The following is a 20,838-nucleotide window of genomic DNA, read 5'->3' on the forward strand; positions in this document are numbered from 1 at the left end:
GAGGAAAGAGTGGAGGGCCCATTTCACAGGAGTGTGAGTGCTGCCTGACCCCTGCTGATGATCTCCAGTGATGACATCTTCATTAAATTGTCATAAATTTCAGTTCCTGACTTCCAAGTATAAGTTATCTTATAAGATAAAAGCACCTACACTATGACCTCTTGTGTCTTGTAAGATTTTTCTTAAACTTAAGCAACAGTGAAAAAGATGAGAAACTGACAAGCCTTTCTAGGTCCCTCTTCAACAAACACCCTCACGGACAATGCTACCCTGTGCTGTATTTTCCATGTAATCTTCTTCCCGAAGGCACTCTGAGAAAATGGAGTAATATAAGTGAGACATCCCTCAGAAATTCTATATGAACCAGTGCCGACCCATTCGCAAAAATGCTAGACTCTGATGATTTATTTGCTGCCAATCACCACTAGGTGTGAGTGTTGCAAAGAGTGTCTGAGATGAGTCTGGAAGCACTTTAGAACACGTGAATCCAACAATTTCACACATGTTTTTAAAAGCACATGAAGAACATCGACAAAAACTGAACATTACAGGGATTGTCATCAAACAGGTCTCTAAAAGTTTCCAAGGATTGAAATCTTCAAGTGTGTTCTCTGAGTACAATTCAACTAAGTTAGAAACCAATAACAAAAACTTTCTAAAACATTTTTAACATGCTCAGATTTTTAAAAAATACACTCTTAACTAACCAATGATTTAAGAAAGCCATTACAATAAATATATTTAAATCTTTTAACTGAATGAAAAGAAAAACACTACAAATCCAAACATTTGGGATATAGCTTAAAGAGTAAAAGAGTCCTATTCAAGACAACCCCCTAGTCCTCAGAATCTGTGAACATGTTACCTTACTCAGCAAAAGGGATTTTGCAGATGTGAGTAGGTTAAGACCTAGAGATGGTGACGCAGACAGACCCAGCGCAATCCAGTCCCGAGAGTGCTGTTGTTCTGGTTCCTCGGTCGCTCACCTGGGAAGAGTAGCCATGTGGTCCTGCCTCCCTAGATTCTGTTTTCGCAGAGCATCAAGTGCCAGCTGTTTCCCAGGGACCTGACATTCACCCAGAAATAGGCATCTTGTAACTTCTGTTCTTCCCTCCCTGTGAGAGTACTCCACATGTCCTCATTTTTGCACTGACCACACTGGACAACAGTCTGTTCTTTGGATTGTCCGGAACAAAAACTGAGGCCGGCCAACAAGTGGGGGGCCAACAGTCTCTAGAGCCCACCCACCCTGTCTTTGCTGCCTGTGTCCTCACTGGACTCTGAGCACTTTAGTGGACAGCTCTCAGCTCTAGCTTCAAGTCAGCACCAGCGGTGGAGGCTTAGAAACAGCTCAACCCCCGAGCTCACCTCAGAAGCTAAGAAACAGCTCAGACCCCCGAGCTCACCTTAGAAGCTTAGAAACAACTCAGACCCCCGAGCTCACCTCAGAAGCTGGGTCTGAGCTGTAACCTGAGCATCTGTGCTCGTGAAGAGTTCTCTGTAGGATCCACTCCTTAGTTCGTCATCTGTTTATGTAGCACAGCTGGGGTGGGAGGGGGAAGAGACACTGTCCTAAAAGGGGGGGGGGGGGCATTTCTCTTGGGTGGGGTTAATTGTTTGTTTCCCAGCAGCTGAGAGAGAACATGTGAGATGAAGAAACTTGATTTCCATTTCAAGAAAATGTGTCTGATTCCTGGCCGGTTGGCTCAGCAGTAGAGCATCGGGTTTGATTCTTGGTCAGTGCACACAGGAGAAGCAACCATCTGCTTTTCTATACCTTTCCCTCCTTCTTCTCTTTCTCTATCTCCCTTTTCCTCCTGTAGCCATGGTTCGAATTTCTGAAGCATGTTGGCCTTGGGCACTGAGTATAGCTTCATGGCATTGCCTCTGGTACTAATACTAGTTCTGGTACTGAGCAATGGGGCAGTAGCCCCTGATGTGTAGAGCATCACCTGGTAAGGAGCTTGTTCAGAGGTCCCAGCAGGGGCAAATGCAAGAGTCTCTCTAAATCCCCACCTCTCATTTAATAAAAAAATATAAAATAAATAAATAAATAATATGACTGGATGATGAACCAGACCTGCCATTGACCCTAATGTGTCCCATTCCCCCAGGACAGACCCTCTCTCCACTGCGCAGCCTCAGTCACTCCAGCTCCTAAAGCCCGAGCTCCACTCACCTGGGATGATGAGAAGAAGCAGCGGCAGGAGCAGCCACATGGTCCTGCCTGCCCAGGTCTCTCCCTGGTGACCATTAAATGCCAGCATCCTCCAGGGGCTTGAAGAGAGCCCAGAGACAACCTGCCTAGGATTTGTCAAAATCATTGAGTTTTGGTTCTATTATTTACATCCCTTAGTTTTCTGTCTTTATTTACTTCCTAAATTTATTTAGGCGGAGACAAGCTGTGTCATCCTAACAAGTGTGTGACTGATGTGTTTGTCTTCAGTGATTTGGGGAAGCCCTACCCGGGTGTGACGGGCTGAGTGGGGACTGCCCTCAGCACAGGGCAGGACGTGCAGCATGGCGGCGGAGGGGAGCTGAGAGCCAGGTGCCAGGGGGTGATGGAGACATGCTGGATTGGCACATTAGGTAGGACGCAGCGCTCAGGGCTGGCACCCAGCCTGGCTGGAGAAACAGCCGCATTCTCAACCTCTCTCCAGGCAGCCTCACTGCGGGGCATCTCAGACCCCCATCCTGCTCTGGGCCATTGTCCCTCCCTGAGCCTGACCCCCATTCCTCCCTCAGGACAGCTTTTTCCCAGGTCCTCAGTCACTCAGAAACAGACATCTTTCCCCTTCAGCCTCATTTTATCCCAGATGTTTTCTTCCCCAAATCTTTGAATATTTCTCAGTTATGTACTCTTGGCAAACTCCCTGCGCCAGGGACACTGCTTATTCTAAGGACCTCCTAAGTGACATTTCCTCACCTGTTCTCTTCCTTTAGAGGTTCTCTCCCTCCTTCTCTACCACCTGTTCCCTCTTTTTCTCCCTCTCAGAATCAATTCTGTCATCCCATCATAAGAAATGTATTTCCAGCTGCTGGCAGGCAGAGGGAAGCCTTTGACTCAAGGTGTGCGGTACTTAGACTGTGACCCCTACCGGTCCTAATATCTCTAACTCCCAGTCTGGCCCTCTGTATGGCCCTGCACATGTTTCTGGAGGGCTCCCAGAAACTGGAAAAGCAACTTTCATCCAGAAAGCCAGTGAGGTTCTAAAGTCCTCTGGTGTGACCATGGGGGGATTTGCAAGAAGTCAGGCAGGGAGGGAGAGGAACAGGACAACAGGTCAGGTCATCTGGCCTGCAGGGACCTTTGTCTAGAGTGGGTCGTGGCCTCTGCCCTTAAAGGAGAATGTGGAGTCCACAGTATGTGGTGAATCAGACATCCTTGAGCGGTGGATAATTGCGGTCTTGAGTCATGTCGCCAAGGAAAACAGAAACCACCTTTCTCTGGACATTGTGACATGTGTACAGTGTTAAGAAGTAAAGGTGATGGTGTCTCTACTTTTCCGCACGTGAGGAAATGTTCCTGTCCAGGATTACCTGATTTTAGCACCCGGCCAGCCGAGTCCAGGCCTTCGGGTTTCTGAGACCTCGCGGGCTGCTCCATGGAAGCCTGACAGCTGTTTTCCAAAAAATGTGTAAAACATCGAATTGGCCTTAAGGCTGGAGAGACTGGACAGCACTTTCATTCATTGTGGCTTATTCATGCCGAGAGATTTTTGAGTATTTTCCCCGCAGTCTGTGGACGATTTGGGTAAATTATGAAATGAGCAAAGGTTCTTGGAGCACCAGGTAGAATTTGACTCTATGAAAGTTCAAAAATGCATTTGGGGAAGAGAGACAGGAGTTCACCACCCCGTCAGCCCTGCCTGTCGGGAACACTGATCACTCCCCAGGGGTTGGTGCAGTCTCCTGCAGCTTGGAGTGGTATCAGTCATTGGATATGTAAAAATTATTATTTCAGAAGAAAACCATTTCAGGCCCTACAACCACTCATCTCTAATGTTTATTTGCTTGTTACATCATAAAATAAAAAGTAATGGGAAACTATATATCCATATTTGTGATTTCTTTTTCTGCCCTTTGAGGGTATTTAGTTTTGTGTTTTTGCATTCTCTTCCATGATTCGGAAGACAGGGGAAACCCATTACTGGCGGGGGCCCGGAACCACTTGCTGCAAACCAGTCCATTACCGGGGCTGCGGGCTCAGCGGCCCCAGGTCAGAAACGGCCTCCAACGACTTGGGCCCCAGAGGAAGGGTCTTTCCTCCTGCATTTCTGTTTGTATTTCCTGCTGCACTGCGGCCTCCGGACAGAGGAAGAACAGGGGTTGTGCAGAGAAGATGACACCAGAGCGAGTCCTAGAGACCCAGGCATCACAGCTGTGGGTTCCCAGGGATTGGGATATTGTTCCCTGAGTGGGGACTACGCTGCCTCTAGAACCACAGGCCTTGCTGACCACGGTCACTTCATAATAAAAGTTGTTTTTCTTCTGTTTGAGGTTCTTTCTTTCAGAGAAGACATTGATGAACATGGGGGCTAGTGCTTCTCAAAGTGGGGCTGAGTGTGCTTCCCCCCAGAGCTCCTCTGAGGCCTGTTCACCCAGAGGACAGCACCGAGCATGCTCAGGAGCAGGGTACCTCCAGGGAGGCTGGAGTGAAAGTGGATGCTGCTGAGCAGGTTCCTGAGGGTGGGACATAATGACAGAAATGAGCTGCCTCCCAGCTCTACCTCTGCCCAGGTCATGGGCTCTAATAACCTATTGAGGACAGGCCTGGGACCCGAGCCAGGGCAACCCCTTTGGAGGGGACAGTCATCCTGCTCATAGGCTAAGCCTTCAGTCCCTGGTACCGTCTGAGAGCTAATCTCCCGGGCCAGGCCCTTCCTCCTACACCTCCCTCCTGCTTTCCCCTTCCCCTCATTGCAGCCTGGCCACATTTTTGCTTTCTTGGTTTGTTGGGTGTTTCTTTGTTTGCTTTGACTTCTGCTATATTCTTGCCCAGAGAGCTCACCCCACCTTCTTCGCTGCCTGCTAAAACCGTCCTCAGCTTTCAAGTGTCAGATCTAATGTCACATCTTGGAAAGCTTCAGATGCCACATCTAGTAGGGGCTTAGATTTGCCCTGACCCTTTGTCCCATGGATTGACACCGGTCCCTGAGGGTCTTTATGTTCCCTTGTTTATCCTTATTCATCTGTAAGCTCTGTGACAGACCCTCAACCTTATGACCGTTGGTTCCCCTCCCCCATCATCCTCAACACTCCTCCACATATCTGGACCTCCCTCCTGGGTTCCTTCTTATTTTCTCCCTCAGTCAGTTGAGACCTCACACAGCTCGTAAATATCTCTGAAGCTTCTCAAGCAAGGACGTGAGTCTAGAGTCCCCCTGTAAGTCTCAGGTACAGGAGGAGCATGAAGTTCCCCGAAGTAGAACACAACTGGTTTCTCTCCTTTCTGCAAAACCTAATACAGTAATCAGTTCAAGGTCACTCACCCCTAGTCAGAGATGAGTGTGGAGCCAAAGTCAGGGGGCTCAGGGAGGAGCAGCTCCTGCTGTGTTAAGCAGGAATCTGGGAGACTCGGGGCTTTCTGTCCAGGTGTCCCGTGTCTCCCTCCATACCTGGTGAGTTAGGATTTAGGAGTGACTTTCCCTTTGAAAGTGCCAAAGAGTCTCATACAGCCCCAGAGATTCCATGGGAGTCTCCACTGCTGTGTGACGGTCAGACTTGTCCTGTGCCGAGGAGGGCAGAGCTGGTGCCACCAATGCCCAGGGTAAGTACATTGTCTTTCCACCCTACAAATCAAGCTGAGAGTCTCCTGCTCTGAGAAGCTAAGACAGTAATCTTCTTTTGATCTTCCACACATATGCCTGCGCACATACTCCTCCTTTTCATACACATGCTCTCGGGTTCATTGTTCCAGGAAAGAGAAGGGACCCTGAATCCTTTATTCCCCACCACAGTGACCTCAGGGTACACAGGGAAGAGCGCTTACCTGGACCACTGGTCACTTTACCTTGGACCCTAGGGTGAGCTGCAGTTCTGTCAATCCCACACCTGTAAGTGTTTGCTTCAGTCAGTCCGAGCTCTGACATGGTGTATGGAGAAGCAGAGCTGGTATACTGAGTTAAGACTGTGCAGATTGCATCCTGCTGAAGGAGGAGGCACAGGCCACCCACACGGGGCAGCAGGGAGCTCCCTCAGCAGCCCAGCTCCCACTCTGGAGAAGTGAAAGCTAAAGAGTTTCAATATGTCCACACAAAGGAGGTAGAGTCACAGGATTTATTGTTTACAGATCTGCGAATGCGGGTGGTGAAGAAGCAGCAATCCTCCGTCCCAGGTCACAAGGGAGCAGGAGACAGAGCAGGGTCGCAAGCACCTATACTTATAAGGTGGTGAGGGTGAAGGTCTTTAACTTTTTATGGGTTTTACTTATGTGGTTATTTTAAAAGGTGCCCTGGGAAAAATAAACAGGACGTTATGGAAGTGGGCCTTAGGTCAAGTCGATCTAAATGGCCAGACTCTGGGTGTGAGCAGGGTTGTCATACGGTAAAACCTCCAAGCAGCAACTCTTTGGAACAGACTTGGTTTTCTAATTCTGCAGGGTCACAGTGAACGTGCGTTTCTCCTGATCGATGTACGCACGGTTCTTCTTTGCCTGCTTTGATCCAGTGGTCTGAACAAGGATGGTGCAGCTACTCTCATCAGCTTCTCCGCACCACTGCTTCATGTAGGCCTCCCACCTCGGACCATAGTGACACCGTGCAGCCACTTGCTCAAGAAGAAAGTAGAAGAAAGGAAATAATGTAGAAAATAACAAAATTAAGTGAAGTAGAAAGTAAATATAGAGAAAATCAACAAAGCCAACAAGTGTTTAAAAAAAAAAAGAAATAAAAAAGCCCAAGCAAAATACTTGTGATAGAGAGACAATTAAATAATCCATGTTGGGAGTGGAAAGGGGACATCATTACAGACCCTGCACATATTAAACAGATAAAAGGACATAAGATAATAAGTGGAAAAGATAATAAAAGGATATTATATCAATGAAGTTGAAATTCAAGATGGAATAACAAATTCCTAGGAACAATACTAAAATGAACATAAAAAGAAATACAAAACACAAGTAATCTTACCACAAGTTAAATGAATCAAATCTATTATTAAAAATTATTAAAAACCTCCCAAAAACAAAATGCCAGGCTGATACAGTTTTGATAAAAATTTTACTAAACATTTAAGAAAGGAATGTCTATTTATACAAAAAAAAATTTAGAGGCTCTGGCCAGTTGACTCAGTGGTAGAGCATTAACCTGGCATGTGGAAGTCCCAGGTTTAATTCCTAGTCTGGGCACATAGGAGAAGTGACCATCTGCTTCTCCTCCCCTCCTCCCTTCTCTCTCACTTTCTCTTCCTCTCTTGCAGCCAGAGCTCGACTGATTTGAGCATGTAGGCCCCAGATGCTGAGGATGGCTCCATGAAGTCTCTGCTTCAGGTGCTAAAAATAGCTCATTTGTGAGCGTCGAGCTTCAAATGGGCAGAGCATCGGCCCTAGATTGGGGTTGCTGGGTGGTTCCCAGTCAAGGTACATACAGGAGGAGTCTGTCTCTCTACCTCCTCTCCTCTCACTTAAATTTAAAAATAAATTTTTTTTTATAACATAAAGAAGATGCAACTCCCAAGTCCAATGAGTGAGACTAGCACAACCCTGATGCCAAAATCTGTCAAGGGCAAAGCAAGAAGGAAATGTATGGACAAGTGTAAGGCTTGAATTCAGGGTGACTTTTAAACTGGAGCTCTCTTTAAAACTAAAATTCCGTTCACCTAATTTCTTAGCCAGACTCAGTACAGTACATCCCCCCCCCCCAACCCAACTGTGAGGTTATAGTTATTGGCTTGCTGTTCTCTTGTTTAATGGCTTCCTGGCCTTCATTTTAAAACCTAACAAGAAGTTTATCTTTGCAAAAGTCAAGAAAAGAAACCTGAAAATTAAAGGAGTTTAAATCACAATAAGTGTTCATAAAAGCCTAGCTACAGTCCCCATGTTGGGCACTATTTCCTGATAAGCAGTCTTCTAAGGCAGTGGTCCCCAACCGTTTTTGGGCCACGGACAGGTTTAATGTCAGAAAATATTTTCACTGACCGGCCTTTAAGATGGGACAGATAAATGTATCACGTGACCGAACAAGCGTCAAGAGTGAGTCTTAGATGGACGTAACAGAGGGAATCTGGTCATTTTTAAAAAATAAAACATCATTCAGACTTAAATATAATAGAATGAAAATAATGTAAGTTATTTATTCTTTCTCTGCAGACTGGTACCAAATGGCCCAAGGACCAGTACGGCCCAACCCAACCTCTTCCCCCAGCCCCCCCTCCCCCGTCCCATTCCAAGAGCAGTGAAAACCAGTGGGAGGAGAGAGGAGGGACTGGCCTGCTTGAAGCCTCAGACTGCCAGGCCAGCCTGGGACCTTGTGAACTAGCACAGGCCTCCTTTAGACAGTTGAGCCCGGAGATAAACCATTTGGAGAAACTGTGGCGCCTCTTCAATCCACGTACAAAAATATATACTACTTTGTACCTATAGAGCAGGGGTCAGGAACCTATGGCTCACGAGACAACTATGGCTCTTCTGATGGCTGTATCGGGCTCACAGACAAATCTTTAATAATATAAATAATAACGTTTAAAATATAAAACATTCTCATGTATTACAATCCATTCATTTCCTACCACTCATGTTCACGGTTGCGGGTGGCTAGAGCCAATCACAGCTGTCCTCCGGGACAACACCAAATTTTTATTGGATAATGCCTAATGTACACGGGTCGTTGTATTACTCTCACAGAATTACATTTTAAAATATGTGGCGTTCATGGCTTTCTCAGCCAAAAAGGTTTCTACCCCTGCTATAGAGGCAGTGACGTCAGCCGCTTTTTCAAAGACCCCTGACTAAACTATAAATACCCTACTCCAACCCTTCCTGGGGCCGACATGGCATTTGAGTCCATCTCAGCACACTTGCACCCATGCATTTTAAATAAACAATCTTTTTGGAATATAACCAGGCCTGTGTTTTCAGTTTAGCTCTCCCCAGTACCGACCCAGGACCCACCCAGTACCCATAAACCTCGGAAGGGCTCTAGCCTGTCAGCTATCTCATACAAGATAAGGCAGTCCAGACCTGGAGTTCTCTCCAGGTCAGACCTAGTCAGGGGTTTATACCAACATGCCAGTTGCCAAGAGAAGCTGAAAGGAGGCTTTCCCTTTTACCAGTGGACTGGCCAGCTACAGCTTTAACTTAACACAAGTATCACCCATGAACAAAACCACGGAAGTCTAAAAGAAAAACTCAGCAAGCTGAGTCCAGAGATATATAAAAAGGATAATACTCTCAGCAGGTTTGGTTTATGCCAAAAATACAAAATTGTTTGACCTTTACCAAATCAATAAGTGTAATGAATATACCACATTAACAAAGTGAAAAAAGAATAATCATATGATTATTTGAATAGACAAAGAAGAAAGAATTTGATATAATTAGATAGTCCTTTGACGTGGAGAGCTTTCCAGAGCTCAAGAGGTAACCCCAGCTGACTGTGCTGGTCCTCTTTACCCCTGAGGTGGGATATGGAACAACAGATGAGAACAGCTGCTACAAAGTCCCAGCCCCAAACTCCATGAGTAGCAGAGACATCTTGGCACCAAGGTCCCAGGAAAGCATTGGCAGGAATTGAGATCTCTGGGTCATATGGTAGGTCTCCTCAGCCATGGCCTAAAATTGAGACCACCACTGTGATTTCTATGGGCAATAGATTTAAAAACTGGGCTGTTTAGAGAAAGTAAGTGTGTCCAGAAAGGATTAGTCCCATCCTGGAGGAGGCCCTGGGAACTCAAGGACATCTAAGAGAAGCCCTGCCCCTCCCAACTCCATGATCATTCAGGGTTCCATGAGACCTCAGGACTCAACCACCCGCTGTGACAGATCACTCTGAGTGAGTACAGTTATTAGAGAAGGGACAACAGGGACCAGGACAGAGCAGACCCTGAAGAGACACAGCCCCCCACCCCCTCACACACACACAATACTCTTACCTGTATCAACTGTCACTTTTACTTGGATCCCATGGTCAGCAGTAATTCCGGCTCTCTCAATCCCACACCAGTAGACGCCTGTATCCTCTCGCCTCAGCTTCTCCATGGTGACAGTGATCACGTGGCTTCTCTGATCGTCCCTGATGGACACACGGTCCTTCTTCATTGCCCCCTCTGTTCCAGTGGTTATAACAATAATCTCGCAGTTACTCCAATCAGCTCCTCGACACCACCACTTCCTGTAGGTCTCCCACCCTGGGTCATAGTGACACTGCACGGTCAGCGAGCTCTGTTCCAGACCATTCACTTCTTCTGGACCCGTGATTTCGTATGATGAGCCTGGAAAACACAAGTTCATGTACCTCTCACCCCCACCCCGAGGGCAGGGCCACAGCCTCCTGCACTGTGAGCGCTCCAATCAGTCCAAGGGCCTGATGCGTGGAACAGAGTCGAGGTAGGAACACACCTTCCACAGCACAGACCTTTTGTCCTTCAAATGCCCACTGGGTCAGAGCCACCACGAAGATCTCCTAAGGGAACAGCTACAAATCTCACAAGAACCAGTGAGGACACCGAGCAGTAACAGCTTCTGGCAACTCCCTTCCTGCCCCTCCCTGTGGCCCATAAACCTTCGTGTTTCCAACAACATCCTCTTGCAACATCTCTGTGTGACACTGGTTCTAGGAGGAAAGAGTGGAAGGCACATTTCACAGGAGTGTGAGTGCTGCCTGACCTGTGCTGATGACCTCAGGAGGTCTGCCTGAAGCACCACCTCTCCTGGCTGTGCTAGGCTGTTCCTGATGGTTCTAATGGTTCTAGTGGTTCCATAGTAAACACCCTGGCTGGAGAGCCTTTGACACTGACGGAAACACTGATGCCAGCTATACAACCCACGCTGCACAGATCCTGTTTTTTCCATTGACTAGTTTCGATTTCCTTGTCAAAATGTCAGTATGTGACACCCTGGCCAGCTGGCTCAGCAGTAGAACATTGGCCTGGCATGTAGAAGTCCCGGGTTCGATTCCCAGTCAGGACACAGAGGAGAAGCGACCATCTGCTTCTCCACCCCTCCCTTCTTTTCTTTTTCTCTCTTACTCTCCAATAGCCATGGCTCGAACGGTTTGAGCAAGTTGGCACTGGGTGCTGAGGATGGCTCCATGACCTCACCTTAAGAGCTAAATAGCTTGGTTGCCAAGCAACCTCTCTAGTGGACTTGTCAGGTGGATCCCTGTCAGGGCACATGCAGGAGTCTGTTTCTCTGTCACCTGCCTCTCAATAATAATAATAATAATAATAATAATAATAATAATAATGTCAATATGTGAGTTAATTATGGATTTTTCTTTCTCTTCCCTTGATCCATGTGTCTATCGTTAGGCCAATCCACACTGTCCTGACTACCGTTGCTTTGCAGGAAGGCAGGTGTCATTGAGTAAGCAGCATTTTCTTATCATATGTGTCTTCTGGTGCTTTCTTTTATTGTGTCATCTTTGAAAGATTCATGATATAGAGAAACGTTTATTATACGAGAAATAACCCTTCAAGCACAATGAAAAATGACAACTGTCACCGGGCCTCACTGACAGACCCTGGGAAGCGGTGAGGCCCTCGGCAATCTGCAGAGCCTGTCACCCTTGCAGAGACATAGCTCCGCTTCTGCACCAGCCCACTGTCCCTGTGTAAGTGGCAGCCTGTGGTTTCAGGTCTTTTCATTTTTCTGGAGTAGGAGAAATCTAGATTTTTGTGAGGCACCTCTCAATTCTAAGCCACTGGCTTCACTATATATAAGAATAAAGTCAAAATGAACTGAAGACTTATATGTAAGACTCAAAACCATAAAACCTGTAGAAGAAAACAGTGGCAGTGAAATCTCTAACATATCTCACAGCAATATTTTTTCAGATTTATCTCCTTGGGCAAGGGAAAAATAAAAAATAAACAAATGGAACTACATCAAACCAAAAAGCTGTGTTTTGTATTTTTTTGTATTTTTCCAAAGTTTGAAGCATGGGGGCGGCAGGCAGACAGACTCCCTCATGTGCCCAACCAGGATTCACCTGGCATGCCCACCAGTGGGTGATGCTCTGCCCATCTGGGCCATTGCTCTGCTGCAACCAGAGCCATTCTAGCACCTGAGGCAGTGGCATGGAGCCATCCTCAGCACCCAGGCCAACTTTGCTCCCATGAAGCCCTGGCTGTGGGAGGGAGAGAGAGAGACAGAGAGAAAGGAGAAGGGGAAGGGTGGAGAAGTAGATGGGCACTTCTCCTTTGTGCTCTGGCAGGGAATAGAACCTAGAACTTCCACAGGCCAGGCCAATGCTTTACCCCTGAGCCAACTAGCTAGGGCCAAACTAAAAAGTTTTTGCCCAGCAAAGGAAACCATCAATAAAATGAAAAGACAACCCACTAAATGGGAGAACATATTTGCCAATGAACATCTGATAAGAATTTAAAAACCAAACTTTATGAAGAACTCATACAACTCACCACAAAAAAATAAATAAATAAATAAATAAAATTCCAATTTAAAAATGAACAAAGGCCCCTGGCTGGTGGCACAGTGCATTATCCTAGACTCTGAGGACACCCGTTAGGTCCTGGGGTAGCCAGCTTGAGCCTGGGGTCACCAGCTTTATCCCTAGGGCACCAGCTTAACCCCTGAGGCTGCTGGGTTGAGCCTGATCACGGCACATATGAGAAGAAATCAAGGGCACAACTAAGTGGAACAACACTAAGTTGATATTCCCTCTCTCTCTCTTTTCTTTGCTCTCTCTCTCTCTCTCTCTCTCTCCTTTTCTGTCTCTCTCTCAAAAAAAATAATTATAAAAAATAGACACTTCTCCAAAGAGGACACAGTGATTTCCAATAGACAAATGAAAATGATGATCAACATTGTTAATCATTAGATAAACGTAATTAAAACCACATGTCAGAATGGCTATCATTAGTAAATCAACAAGTAGCAGGTATTGGTGAGGATTTGAAGAAAAGGGAACCTTCGTGGATCCTTGGTGGAAATGCAGATGGGTGCACCCACTATGGAAAAAAGTATTGAAGGTCCTCAAGAAATTAAAAATGGAACTGCCTTATGACCCAGCAGTTCCACTTCTGGGTGTATATTTGAAAAAATACAACACTTTAACTTGAAACAATATAGGCACTCTTATGTTCATTGCAATATTATTTACAATAGCTAAGTTATGGAATCAACCTAATGCCCATCAATAGACATGTGTATAAAAAAGCTTTGTTACATATATACAATGAAATATTACTCAGACATAAAAAAGAATTAAATCTTACCATTTGCAACAGCATGGATGGATCTAGAAGGTATTGTGCTAAGTGAAATAATTCAGCAAGAGAAAGACAAATGCCATATAATATCATTTATATGTGGCATCTAAAGGACAATGTAAACAAACAAAACAGAAAGACTCATATGCACAGAAAAAGACTGGTGGTTACCAGAGGGGAGGGGGTTGGGACCAGGTGGAAATGATGAAGGGATTGAGAAGGACAGATTGGTAGTTAGAGAATAAATCGTGGGGATGCAAAGCACAGCACAGGGAACATAGTCACTAATACTGTAAAAACTATGGACAGTGCTAGGTGGGTACTAGAAATATTGTTGGGAACACTTCTCAAAGTTTATGGTTGTCTAACCACTATGCTGTCTGCCTGAAACTAACACAAAATAACATTGAATATCAGCTGTAATTAAAAAAATAAATACATTTTAAAAATAAATAAAAATTTAAAAAAGAAAACACTGGTTTAATTAGAAGCAACAGCAACAAACACAACACTGGCCATGCCATCCCTGGTGCCACTGGACCTGGAACCACATATGTGACTGGACCTAGGACCCCTTGTGCCGCTGGACCTGGGACCCAGTGTACATTTGGACCTGGAGCCCCCGTGTGCTGCTGGAGTGCATCAGGGCCCAGCTCCAGGTGTCCATTCAAAAGGAGGGCTCTTGTGGGTTTTTTTGTGCTCTGTCAAGGTTTGATATTAGAGATGTGCTCATTTCACAGAATTTATCTGACAGATTTCCGTCACTTTTATGCTCTGAGATCAGAACATAATACAGCAAAGAAAATTTTGTTCCTATAGAATGCTAAGAAGTTATGTACAAAACTATCTGGCAAATTCTTTGCTTACTTAAAAACTTATTTTCATGCCCTGGATGGTTGGCTTAGTGGTAGAGCATTGGCCCCACGTGTGTGGAAGTCCTGGATTCGATTCCCAGTCAGGGAACACAGGAGAAGTGACCATCTGCTTCTCCACCCCTCCCCCTTCTCATCTCTCTCTCTCTCTCTCTTTCTCTTCCCTTTCCATAGTCATGGCTAAATTGATTCAAGCAAAGTTGGCCTCAGGCACTGAGTATAGCTCTGTGGCCTCTGCCTCGGGTTCTAAAAAAATGGCTTCATTTTCCGAGCAATGGAGCAATGGCCCCACATGGGCAGAGCATCGCCCCTTAGCAGGCTTGCCGGGTGGATCCTGGTGGGGGCACTTGCGGGAGTCTGTCTCTTTGCCCCTGCTCTTCTCACTAAAATAAAATTAAAAGAAAATTTTTTTTCTCCATGAATACTGACCTACTCAAGTTTTTCTTTTAAGATTTTATTTATTCATCTTTTGACAGGGGGGGTGGGAGAGAGAGAGAGAGAGAGAAGGGGGGAGTAGCAGGAAGCATCAACTCCCATATGTGCCTTGACTAGGCAAGCCCAGGGTATTGAACCAGCAAACTCAGCATTCCAGGTCGATGCTTTATCCACTGCGCCACTACAGGTCAGACCTATTTAATTTTTTAATTGTTCTTGAATCAAGTCTATTCTTTTGCTTGGTGTTTTCCAGAAAGGTATCTATTTAACAGAACATGGAGTTCTGCAATTATAAAATAGCCTTTTACAATTAAAATGTCCATAGCTGTTCTAATTACCCGTTTTAAATGTGTGCCCTGACTCATTTTTATTGGTTACATATACGACAAGATTTCTTGTTTCCCAATAAATATATAGATTTAACTCTATCAAAGACAAAACTAGGAAGGTATTTTTAATCATATATATAACAGCTACACATATAATTCATATATAACATATAATCATATATATAACATATAATTCATATATAACATATATATTTATATAATCTACAGATTATTTGAATAAACAAACAGATGAGAATTTTTAATAAAATAAAGATGAGTAATAAGGAAGGACCTGTCCTGCCAGATTTTAAAACAGAATCTGGCCATAATGAAAAAACCAGCTTAGAAATCTAGCAAGAATAGATAAACATCAACAGAACAGAGTCCACAGCCTAAAACAACCTAGTGTATTTAAGAAGCTCCCATAAACCACAGAAGATTAAAACGATGAGAGGGGAAGGGATGGGTTAGGATATAAACGTTGCTGGATGCAGTAACTTCTCTGCCTGCTCCATCAGATAAATTCAGGGAGAGGAAGGAGGTCAGCAAAATATAGCAAATCAGTTTTAAACTAGAAGAAATTAGAAGGGAATCTTTATAAAATTTCTGAATGAAAGAGAGAACATTCTAAACTGAAAATTTATGGAAGACACCACACAGGAAGTCAATAAATTTGACTATAGACAAATGTAACACTTGGACACAGCAATAATAATAATAATAAAATACTAAATGCAGAAAGTCTTTTTTTTAAAGACTTTATTTATTTATTTATTTTAGACAGGAGAGAGAGAGAGAAGGGAGACATAAGGGGGGAGGAGCAGGAAGCATCAACTCCCATACATGCCTTGACCAGGCAAGCCCAGGGTTTTGAACCAGAGATCTCAGCATTCCAGGTCAGTGCTTTATCTACTGTGCCACCACAGGTCAGGCTGTAGGAAGGCTTCTAAAAGCAGGAAAGGCAACAAAAAGTCTCCAGGAAGAATAAACTTTGTCAACAACTGGATGTTAGCCCAGTGTGACTCATTTTGGATGTCCAATGTCCAGAACTGTAACAGAATAAATTTGTGCTGTTTTTTTTATTATCACAATGGGGAAAGGATGCTACTGGCATTCAGTAGGTAGAAGCCAAGGATGCTGCTAAGCCCCTATAGTGCACAGGAAACCCCCACAACAAAGAATGATCTGGTGCAAAGTGTTAACTGTGCCAAGCTTGAGAAACCCTACCCTCAAGCAAGCATAGGGGTACGGGGAGAAAATTCTCCCAGTGGACAAAGCTTCAAGCAGGGCACCCGACTACTAACTGTGCCTGAAAGGGCAGGTGGCCAGAGGAACCAGGTTGCTCAGGTTCCTGGACAGTAGATCATGCACATCTGGATGATCAGGGAAGCTGACATTGTTCACAGCCTGAATGTCCAATAAGAGTTTTCTCAAGAGCTGGGTTTCCATCTGAAGCTGCTCCAATTCTGAAAGGTCTCTGAGAAACTCCCACCGATTGTCTCCAGTCTACATCACACAGTAAGTTCCCCAGGAGCTTGACAGGAAGCCGCTCAGAACCTCTTGTTTGCACATGCACCCTGCAATACCTCCTGAGAATAATGGCTGCTCTTCCACATTCTATTCCATTTCCATTCATAATTCTCAACCCACAGAGGGGAAGTGATTTGGAGAACTGTGATATTGGATTTTTGTCTGTCAGGCAGAAGAGGTCTTAGAAAGGGGTGGTAGTGATGTCAAATTGACAACGGATGAACTGTTCACCTCACCTTATCAACTGTGCGTTCATAGTGTTGTGTTATCCCAAATTTGTATGTTCAGGCGTTAACCGCCAATGTGATGGTATTTAAAGATGGGGTCTTCAGGAGGTCATTAGAGTTAGATGAGGTTGTTAAGGTGGGAATGTCAAGATGAGATTAGTGCCTTTTTTTATTTTATTTTATTTATTTATTTATTTATTTATTTTCTGAAGTTGGAAACGGGGAGGCATTCAGACAGACTCCTGCATGTGCCCGACCGGGATCCACCTAGTACGCCCACCAGGGGGCGATGCTCTGCCCATCTAGGACATAGCTCTGCCGAAATCAGAGCCATTATAGTGCCTGAGGCAGAGGCCACAGAGCCATCCTCAGCGCCCGGGCCTACTTTGCTCCAATGGAGCCTCGGCTGAGGGAGGGGAAGAGAGAGACAGAGAGGAAGGAGAGGGGGAGGGGTGAAGAAGCAGATGGGAGCTTCTCCTGTGTGCCCTGGCCGGGAATCAAACCCAGGACTCCCGCATGCCAGGCCAACGCTCTACCACTGAGCCAATCAGCCAAGGCCAGATTAGTGCCTTTTTAAGAAGAGACACCAATGAGCTTGCTCTACTCTGTTTGTCTCTCTACCCACCCCTCCCCCCTTGCATATGCACGAAGTGGAAGTCACAGTGAGAATGCAGCTGCCTGTAAGCCAGGAAGAAAACTGCCACCAGCAACTGAATGAGTCTGCACCCTGATCTTGATCCCCACAGCCTTCAAAACTGTGAGAAAATACATTTCTATTGTTTAAGCTAACCGGTCTACACTACTCTGCCATTATAACTAATAACCACATATACCTCTTTTATCCATATGAAAATCCAAATAAAAAAATAATAAGATGAAGAAATGATGACATCGGATCACTTACAACAAAATGGTAGGATCTTGATAACATTATACGAAGTGAAATAAGTAAATCAGAAAAAAAAACAAGAACTGCAAAATTTCATACATTGGTGGGACATTAAAATGAGACTAAGAGACATAGACAAGAGTGTGGTGGTTACGGGGAGGGGGCGAGGGGGGGGAAGGAGGGAGAGGAGGAAGGGGGGGGAGGGGCCCAAAGAAAACTAGATAGAAGGTGACTGAGGACAATCTGACTTTGGGTGATGGGTATGCAACAGAATTGAATGACAAGATAACCTGGACATGTTTTCTTTGAATATATGTACCCTGATTTACTGATGTCACCCCATTAAAATAAAAATTTATTTATAATAAATAAATAAACACACTAACACACACACAAAAAAATAATAATATGCACATTTCCCCAATCAGAGTTGTGTCTCTTGCATATATGATGAGTGAGGTAATGGATAAATGGGGTCATTTTATTTCCCATGATGACTTCTTTCCCAGAAAAGATTCTCTCGGTGTCCCACTTCAAACCTTTGATCTCTAGTTTCTCGGGCGCTCACCCAGAGAAGGACCCCAGAGCTGGGGCAGCCATGTGGTCCTGCCCCCCTGGATCTGTCCTCGCTGGGCATCAAGCTCCAGCCATTCCCAAGGACTTAACATTCAGCTCAGAAACAGACACCTTCTAACCTCTGTTCTTTCCTCCCTGTGACACCGCTCTACATGTCCCCATTATCACACTGACCACACACAACTACGGTCTGGTCTTTGGATCGTCTGGAGAAAAAAGTGAGGCACATTCAAGAGTCTCTCTGAATCCCCACCTCTCATTTAATTAAAAAATTATATAAAAAAATAATGTATCTGGAAGATGAACCAGCCCTGCTATTTTTCCTGATGTGTCCCATTCCCTCAGGACAGACCCTCTCTCTACTGCCCAGCCTCAGTCACTCCAGCTCCTAAAGCCCGAGCTCCACTCACCTGGGGTGATGAGAAGAAGCAGAGGTAGTAGCAGCCACATGGTCCTGCCTGCCTGGGTCTCTCCCTGGTGACCATTAAATGCCAGTACCCTCCTGGGGCTTGGACAGAGCCCAGAGACAACCTGCCTACAATTTGTCAAAATCATTGAGTTTTGGTTCTCTCATCTACTTCCCTTAGTTTTCTGTCTTTACTTCCTAATTTTATTTAGGCGAAGAAAAGCTGTGTCATCACTAATTAGTATGTGACTGATGTGTCTGTCCTCAATGATTTGGGGAAGCCCTACCCGGGTGTGAGGGGCTCAGAAGGGGGCCACCCTCAGCACGGGGCAGGACGTGCAGCATGGTGGCGGAGGGGAGCTGAGAGCCAGGTGCCAGGGGGTGATGGAGACGTGCTGGGTTTGCATTTTGCGAAGGATTCAGCGCTCAGGGCTGGCACCCAGCCTGACTGGAGAAACAGCCACATTCTCAACCTCTCTTCAGGCAGCCCCACTGCGGGGCATCTCAGACCCCCATCCTGCCCTGGGCCATTGTCCCTCCCTGAGCCTGACCCCCATTCCTCCCTCCGGACAGCTTTTTCCCAGGTCCTCAGTCACTCTGAAGCAGACACCTTTCCCCTTCAGCTTCATTTTATCCCAGATGTTTTCTTCCCCAATTCTTTGAATATTTCTCGGCTGTGGGCTCTTGGCAAACTCCCTGCGCCAGGGACACTGCTTATTCTAAGGGCCTCCTAAGCAACATTTCCTCACCTGTTTTCTTCCGTTAGAAGTTCCCTCCCTCCTTCTCTACCACCTGTTCCCTCTCCTCCCTCTCAGAATCAATTCTGTCATCCTTTTTTAAGAAATGTATTTCCAGCTGCTGGCAGGCAGAGGGAAGCCTTTGACTCAAGGTGTGCGGTACTTAGACTGTATCCCTAACTCCCAGTCTGGCCCTCTGTATGGCCCTGCACATGTTTCTGGAGGGCTCCCAGAAACTGGAAAAGCAACTTTTATACAGAAAGCAGTGAGGTTCTAAAGTCCTCTGGCGTGACCGTGCGGGGATTTGCACTGTAGTCAGGCAGGGAGGGAGAGTAAAAGGACAACAGGTCAGGTCATCTGGCCTGCAGGGACCTTTGTCTAGAGTGGGTCGTGGCCTCTGCCCTTAAACAAGAATGTGGAGTCCACAGTATGTGGTGAATCAGACATCCTTCAGCTGTAGATGATTCCAGTCTTGAGTCATGTCGCCAAGGAAAACAGAAACCACCTTTCTCCGGACATTGTGACATATGTACAGTGTTAAGAAGTAAAGGTGATGGTGTCTCCACTTTTCTGCACGTGAAGAAATGTGCCCGTCCAGGAGCAGCCTGATTTTAGCGCCCGACCAGCTGAGTCCAGGCCTTCGGTTTTCTGAGACCTCGCGGGCTGCTCCATGGAAGCCTGACAGCTGTTTTCCATAAAATGTGTGAAACATCGAATTGGCCTTAAGGCTGGAGAGACTGGACAAGACTTTTGTCCATTGTGGTTCATTCACGCCGAGAGATTTCTGTGTATTTTCCCCCCAGCAGTTGTGCAGATGATTTGGGTAAATTATGAAATGAGCAAAGGTTCTCGGAGTACCGGGTGAAATTTGACTCCATGAAAGTTCAAAAATGCATTTGGGGAAGAGAAACAGGAGTTCACCACCCCGTCTGCCCTGCCTGTCGGGATCACTGATCGCTCCCCAGGGGTTGGTGCAGTCTCCTGCAGCTTGGAGTGGTATCAGTCATTGGACATGTAAAAATTGGAAACAACCAAAAAGCCCTTCAATAGAAGACTGGATAAAGAAGATGTGGAACATATACACTATGGAATACTACTCAGCCATAAGAAATGATGACATCAGATCATTTACAGCAAAATGGTGGGATCTTGATAACATTATATGAAGTGAAATAAGTAAATCAGAAAAAAACAGGAACTGCATTATTCCATACGTAGGTAGGACATAAAAGTGAGACTAAGAGACATTGATAAGAGTGTGGTGGTTATGGGGGGAGGGGGGAGGGAGAGGAAAAGGGGGAGGGGGAGGGGCACAAAGAAAACTAGATAAAAGGTGACAGAGGACAATCTGACTTCGGGTGATGGGTATGCAACACAACTGAACGACAAGATAACCTGGACATGTTTTCTTTGAATATATGTATCCTGATTCATTGATGTCACCCCAT

The 20,838-nt window shown here is 45.5% G+C and overlaps 1 protein-coding gene and 1 pseudogene across 5 annotated transcripts in view; one reads left to right on the plus strand and one right to left on the minus strand.

Moving 5' to 3' along the window:
• Positions 1–3,136: 3,136 nt before the first annotated feature.
• LOC136406609 (cancer-related nucleoside-triphosphatase homolog pseudogene) lies at positions 3,137–3,477 on the plus strand (annotated as a pseudogene).
• A 2,804-nt stretch (positions 3,478–6,281) lies between these two features.
• Positions 6,282–20,838, minus strand: part of LOC136406731 (CMRF35-like molecule 1) — a 172,098-nt gene continuing 157,541 nt past the window's right edge. Inside the window, exons 1-3 of one of the 5 annotated variants that reach the window (XR_010751691.1) lie at positions 18,658–18,813; positions 10,093–10,431; positions 6,635–6,768 (exon numbers count right to left, since the gene is read on the minus strand). Coding sequence is in view for 2 of the 5 variants with exons in the window: in XM_066386822.1 (XP_066242919.1) it covers positions 6,590–6,768; positions 10,093–10,431 (518 nt within the window). In the remaining 3 variants the exon portion in view is untranslated. Of the gene's footprint in view, positions 6,769–10,092; positions 10,432–10,558; positions 10,661–18,657; positions 18,814–20,838 lie in introns of those variants that run through there. The other 4 variants (XR_010751692.1, XR_010751693.1, XM_066386822.1 and 1 more) reach the window with 4 other exon arrangements.

The sequence above is a fragment of the Saccopteryx leptura genome, chromosome 5 (genome assembly GCF_036850995.1).
Source record: "Saccopteryx leptura isolate mSacLep1 chromosome 5, mSacLep1_pri_phased_curated, whole genome shotgun sequence".
Classification (NCBI taxonomy): Eukaryota; Metazoa; Chordata; class Mammalia; order Chiroptera; family Emballonuridae; genus Saccopteryx; species Saccopteryx leptura.